A 6,408-nucleotide genomic window follows, 5' to 3' on the forward strand; every position below is an offset into this window, starting at 1 on the left:
AAGGATCGCATAGTATGGTTTGGAGAAAGTCCAAGTGTGTGCATCTGCTGGACACCACATACCGAGAACTCCACTACAAGTAAAAGAGAGTTGGTGCATGCTTGTAAGTCACAGCTCAACATCGAGATAATATTAGTACTTGATCTGGAGCAAGATCCGAATCCTTCTGAGTAGGCACTGTGTCAGCTGACCAGATCAAAATTATAAGAAGATAAGTAAAGAAGGAAGGTGCTTTCTCAGCATTTGGTTTATCTCTGATCAGATGGAGAGAAAATGCTTTAATTTCACATCAGATTCCTAATCAGGTGGTCTCCTCAAGCAGTGACAGTAATCAATCATTATGTTTTTAATCTACTTGTCGATGATTATTCGCATTTTCACCGGTAAGCACAGCTCTAGCTCGTATCGAATTAAATGCGCCCTCCATGTGGAAGGAAAAACATTTCCATTTCACATATCAGATTCTTAATCAGGTTGTCTCCTCAAGCAGTGACAGTAATCAATCATTATGTTTTTAATCTACTTGTCGATGATTATTCGCATTTTCACCGGTATGCACAGCTCTAGCTCGTATCGAATTAAATGCGCCCTCCATGTGGAAGGAAAAACATTTCCATTTCACATATCAGATTCTTAATCAGGTTGTCTCCTCAAGCAGTGACAGTAATCAATCATTATGTTTTTAATCTACTTGTCTATGATTATTCGCATTTTCACCGGTATGCACAGCTCTAGCTCGTATCGAATTAAATGCGCCCTCCATGTGGAAGGAAAAACATTTCCATTTCACATCAGATTCTTAATCAGGTTGTCTCCTCAAGCAGTGACAGTAACCAATCATTATGTTTTTAATCTATTTGTGGATGATTATTCCCATTTTCACCGGTAAGCACAGCACCGTGACAGTCGGCTCCCCGCTCCCGGGGGCCTTATAAATAACCGGCCAAGTTGCCTACAATTTACCAAGACACTCTGAACACGCAACACACTTTGGAGCTTGATAGTGAGTGTGCTCCAGCGAGTGACGCCGCCACAGCAAACTCTCTCGGCATACAAAACTAGTACCAGTAGTAAACAACAGAGCAGAGAAAGAATATAAGTTCTTTGAAGGGCCGGAGAGGTAACTGTAGGGGAAATGGATGTTGAGTCGTCGAGGCAACAAGGTCCCAAGGGGGACGCCAGCTCCAACTCCATGGCTGCGGCCTCCGAGGTCTCTGTGGACTGGAGGGGCAGGCCTTGCAGGCCTGAAAGGCATGGAGGCATGAAGGCTGCTGTGTTTGTCCTAGGTGTGCATCCATCCATCCATGCTTCTGTCTCCTTTCTTCTTGATTCACCATGTATGTTGATGTGCTCTGTTCTTGTCCTTTGATTGTTGGTGTAGGGATCCAGGCGTTCGAGATCATGGCGATCGCGGCGGTGGGGAACAACCTCATCACCTACGTGTTCAACGAGATGCACTTCCCGCTGTCCAAGTCGGCCAACATCGTCACCAACTTCATAGGCACCATGTTCCTCCTCTCCCTGCTCGGCGGCTTCCTCTCCGACTCCTACCTCGGCAGCTTCTGGACCATGCTCATCTTCGGCTTCGTCGAGCTCTCAGTAAGCTACCCACCGTAAAATCAGCAACAAAAAGGGTAATTTCTTTTGTTTTTCTACTATAAAACTATCAAAGGCACGGGAAAAAATTCAAGCAGCGAAAGGCTAGTGCGTGCGACTTTAAAGTTTTAACTGACAGAAAAATGAAAAGATTGTGGCGACAGACAGATGGGATTGGCATGTAACAAAAATGTTGGCAAGATAATAAGCAAGTAAAGGTGAAAGAAGATGGTGCCATTGTGGGAGCAAATCATGGCCGGCTGCAACTGCCGTCTAGTGCGCCTTCAGTGGGCGGCCGGCCAAGACATCAATCCACTCTTGCTAAAAGGAGGAAACTGAAAATTATATCTCTTTTTCCTTTGGTGCATCAATGGCTATTGGCTACCAGTCTACCACCAGGTTTTCTAAAGAGGATTGGCTTTTTTTGGCATTTTGCAGGGGTTTATACTGCTGGCGGTGCAGGCGCACCTGCCGCAGCTGCGCCCGCCGGCGTGCGACATGAAGGCGGCCGGGCAGTGCGAGGAGGTGGCCGGGGTGAAGGCCGGCATCTTCTTCGCCGCGCTCTACCTGGTGGCGCTGGGCAGCGGGTGCCTCAAGCCCAATATCATCGCCCACGGCGCCGACCAGTTCCGGCGGGACGGCGAGGATCAGGCCGTCGATGGCGGGAAGCGGCTCTCCAGCTACTTCAACGCGGCCTACTTCAGCTTCTGCGTGGGCGAGATGGTGGCGCTCACCGTGCTTGTCTGGGTGCAGACACGCTCCGGGATGGACGTCGGTTTCGGGGTCTCTGCCGCCGCCATGGCGGTCGGCCTTGTCAGCCTCGTCGCCGGCGTCTTCTTCTACCGGAACAAGCCACCGCAGGGCAGCATCTGCACGCCCATAGCAAAGGTACGTACGTCGTATCAACAGGGAGCAGTGCTCAGCCAAAGTTACCATGGGCATTCAATTTTTTTTTAATCGAACCATTGCCCTTATTTACACAAAATAAATCTTTTGTGGACGTACACTGTGGACTGAAGTCTGCCCTCTTGGTCACAAATATCAGGAAGAAATAGGCCATTTTTGTGCTACACAAGAATGAAAATATAAAGGGCCGGGTTTCGATTATGTGTGGAAAAACATTTCACTGAAGAAAAAGGTATTAAACATTAAAATGCTGAGATTAATTTTTGCATCCTGGATGCACAGCCCGAATTGTTGAGCATATTCCGGGCGCCTTTCCAAGCGCAAGAAATTTGCCCAAAACAATCAAATTTGTTCATGTTGGAATCCTCCTGAAAAGGGAATACTTTCCAAAGGGTTTAGTGGGATTTATTAAGTAGACTCCACAACGGCCAATGGCCCTAGCAATACGTATGTGCACTAGCTACATGTATATATAATATGTACTTAGGCACAGTATAAATGTGGGAAATATTTGGGTGAATAGGCATGTGTGTGTATCCAACATGTTTAAACAAGAAAAGCCTGACCATGTACGTATCATCATCATGATTCCTTGTTTAGAAAGCACTCCTGCTGAATCTGGCCTGATATGCTGCTTTAGGTGTAAAGAACCGCCGGCCAGTGATATTTAATCTACAAAACCTTGACCCAAAAGTCACACAACAAAAAGCTTTTCAAGAAAAATCATTTACAGAGAGAAGCAATTTGTTTAGTAAGATATGCTACATCTGAAATGAAATATTTTGCTTATTATCAATGTGGTGCGCACACGAATGGGTTCTTAATCAAGATCCCATAAAGCACACGAAACTCATATATTTGGCAAAAGTGGATGATATTCTAAATAACGTAAAACTCCATATATGTGGTGGTAAATATATTTGCCACATAATTTATATCACACACCTTTCCCTTTTTGGTGGGACAAGTTGACAAGGGCTAGTGGCACTTCTTTTGAGTGGGTCACAAAAACAGCCGCTCATATCTCCTATTGGAAGGTGCATGTGAATGTGATTATTAATCACAGAACTCGTAGGCCCATTCTGTTATGCTTGTGATGCATCAATCATGGAGGTGTGTGATATCGGTGACATGCATGCCCAAATGGGACACCACCTACCTAGCTTTCTTATTCTTGGAACCAACATTTACTTACAATCAATCTTTTGCAAGTTACATTTCTCCGTAAGCTCATGAAAATCCAACTAAAAGAATTCATGAAAATCACAACACCACACAGGCTAGGATAGTTATATTTTCCTTTGTCTGAAAATGAGAATCAATGTGTCTAGGTCTTCGTCGCCGCGGTAGCCAAGAGGAAGCAAGTGTGCCCATCGTCCAGGGCCACAGTGCAGGGCATGTCCTCCACGGGTGCACATGAGACGCGTCTCAACACCACCAATATCTGCCGCATCAATAAGTTAAGGTAATTAAGGATTTAATTTTACATAGACATGCACACATGATGGCCTCGGGCTGGCGTGTTTGCATGCCTTGTTCTATCGTTCAGTTTTTCTTACCAAATGGTCAATGCTGTTCTTCTATATATGAGAAGACAGAGCTCGTGTCGGTTGCTTGAAAAAAAAACACATGAGAAAGTCATTTGCAATATGTCGCTTTAAAAAATCTTGAAGAGGGCAAATCTAGAAGATTTATCGCCTAATTTTTGAATGGATTACAGGCTTCCCTTTTTTTGGGATAAATTCGCTCAGAATAAACTTCTCTGAAATTTTCTAGAATTTTGTACTGATTATTCTTGACAGAGCTCTCAGTTTCCTTCGTTTGCACGTTTTAATTTAGGTTCTTGGACAAAGCGTGCGTGAAGGCGCAGGACGGTGGCAGCAAAGAGAGCGAGTGGGGGCTGTGCACGGCGGCGGAGGTGGAGCAGGTGAAGGTGCTGCTGTGCGTGGTGCCCATCTTCGCGTGCACCATCGTCTTCAACACCATCCTCGCGCAGCTTCAGACCTTCTCCGTGCAGCAAGGGAGCGCCATGGACACCCGGCTCGCCGCCAACTTCCACGTCCCGCCGGCGTCGCTCCAGGCCATTCCCTATATCATGCTCATCGTCCTCGTCCCGGCCTACGAGGCCGTCTTCGTGCCCGCCGTGCGCCGCCTCACGGGGGTCGGCACGGGCATCACGCCGCTCCAGCGGATCGGGGTCGGCCTCTTCGCCGTCACCTTCTCCATGGTGGCCGCCGCGCTGGTCGAGGCCCGCCGCCGTCACTCGTCCGTCTCCGGAGACGGGCGAGCGCTGTCCATCTTCTGGATCGCGCCGCAGTTCCTGGTGTTCGGGCTGTCGGAGATGTTCACGGCCGTGGGGCTCATCGAGTTCTTCTACAAGCAGTCGCTCTCCGGCATGCAGGCCTTCCTCACCTCCATGACCTACTGCTCCTACTCCTTCGGCTTCTACCTCAGCTCCGTGCTGGTGTCGCTCGTCAACAGGGTGACCTCGAGGAATGGCGGAAATGGCTGGCTCAGCAACAACGACCTCGACAAGGACAGGCTAGACCTCTTCTACTGGCTCCTGGCCGCGCTCAGCGTCCTCAACTTCTTCAACTTCCTCTTCTGGTCGAGGTGGTACTCCAACAGCGTCGAGACGGTGCAGGTTGCCGGAGTTGGAGGCGATGGTGGCAGCAGTGAGCAGGAGGATGAGAAGGGCTCTGCGTGATCAGTATGCATTATTAGTGGATTATTAATCAATTAACCTTAGTGTTTTTACCTTGTATTTATATCTATGGCTCTGCCTTGTATCGGAAGTAGTGTCTAGATGTGTGTATGGGTCTCATCAACTAATTAACGAAGTGTTGCACATGTGGTTAGTTATTAATTAGTCCTGGCTAGGTACAGGTTAAAGGGTGTGTAGTGTAATGGTGCAACACCTGCAGCATGAGCAGTTGTGGGTAGGGAACTAGGGACCAAGACATCAAGTAGCCGGTCCTGCATTAGATCAGCTCGCTATCATGTACTAAGAAGGCTGTGTAAATAGTAAATAATTGGCCAGAAAAAGGCACTAAGTTATCCTCTGCCACATGAACACGTGGTACGGTTATGCTGATCCGATTAATATTGTTTCGAGATACAATTTTTTTTCTTTGAGTAAAAGAGAGGCCGCCCTCTCGGATTTCATTTGTAGAAATCAAGGTCTTTGCTTTTAGAATGAAAACTACCCTACTTAAGCTACCAAAGTAGCCAACGTCCAGAGCATGTCTCCCGCAAAAAAAAAAAAAAAACATCCAGAACATGCCATACCATTTTTCTTTTACATTGTTGGGCTACGAAGAACCACAACACAGGGCCACGGATCATGCAAGATCCCCATACCACGGAGGCCAGTTTGAGACTGGAACCGCTTCAAAACCAACCAGATTCCAAACATAATTGACCAGGAGAACAACTAGAAATAAGAAAAAGGTCTAGCGGCAAAGAGCAACCAACAGCTGCAAGGCAAGAACTCAACAGGAGCAAAGTAGCAGTTCAGCTAGCCACCAATCTGAAGAACTTCACGCCTCCACCCTTGCGATGCCCCGTACACTTCACTTGTTATTCGCTTTATTATTTTTGCCCCCAGCATCAGCACATTTTACCGAGATACAATTTTGACCAACATCCGAGCACTAGTAGAAAAACTACTTTACGTGAGACACATTAGTCCCGGTTTATAAATGAATCGGCACTAATGGTATCATTAGTCTCGGTTCGAACGGCTATGCATTAGTCCCGGTTCATTTGTGACCTATAGTACCGGTTGGTGGCTCCAACTGGTACCAAAGGGATGATGACCTTTAGTACGGGTTGGTGGCTCCAATCGGTACTAAAGACCCCCCCCCCCCCCCTTTAGTATCGGTTGGAGCCACCAATCGGTATTGA

The 6,408-nt window shown here is 47.2% G+C and overlaps 1 protein-coding gene across 1 annotated transcript; it reads left to right on the top strand.

The window, feature by feature from the left end:
- The first annotated feature begins 976 nt into the window (after positions 1–976).
- On the top strand, positions 977–5,569 carry LOC123086740 (protein NRT1/ PTR FAMILY 4.3). Its single transcript, XM_044508517.1, has 5 exons — positions 977–1,286; positions 1,382–1,599; positions 2,035–2,484; positions 3,834–3,967; positions 4,342–5,569. Exons 1-5 carry the CDS (start codon positions 1,136–1,138, stop codon positions 5,207–5,209), a joined length of 1,821 nt encoding a protein of 606 aa, XP_044364452.1. The 5' UTR covers positions 977–1,135; the 3' UTR covers positions 5,210–5,569.
- The last annotated feature ends 839 nt before the right edge of the window (positions 5,570–6,408 follow it).

Source organism: Triticum aestivum, chromosome 4A, assembly GCF_018294505.1.
Source record: "Triticum aestivum cultivar Chinese Spring chromosome 4A, IWGSC CS RefSeq v2.1, whole genome shotgun sequence".
Taxonomy (NCBI): Eukaryota; Viridiplantae; Streptophyta; class Magnoliopsida; order Poales; family Poaceae; genus Triticum; species Triticum aestivum.

Excerpts from the sequence above, each read along its gene's own strand:
- LOC123086740 (XM_044508517.1), top strand. The coding sequence starts at position 1,136 with ATGGATGTTGAGTCGTCGAGGCAACAAGGTCCCAAGGGGGACGCCAGC. Across the intron at positions 1,600-2,034 it reads TCGGCTTCGTCGAGCTCTCA|GGGTTTATACTGCTGGCGGT; the intron begins GTAAGCTACCCA and ends GGCATTTTGCAG. Across the intron at positions 3,968-4,341 it reads TGCCGCATCAATAAGTTAAG|GTTCTTGGACAAAGCGTGCG; the intron begins GTAATTAAGGAT and ends GTTTTAATTTAG.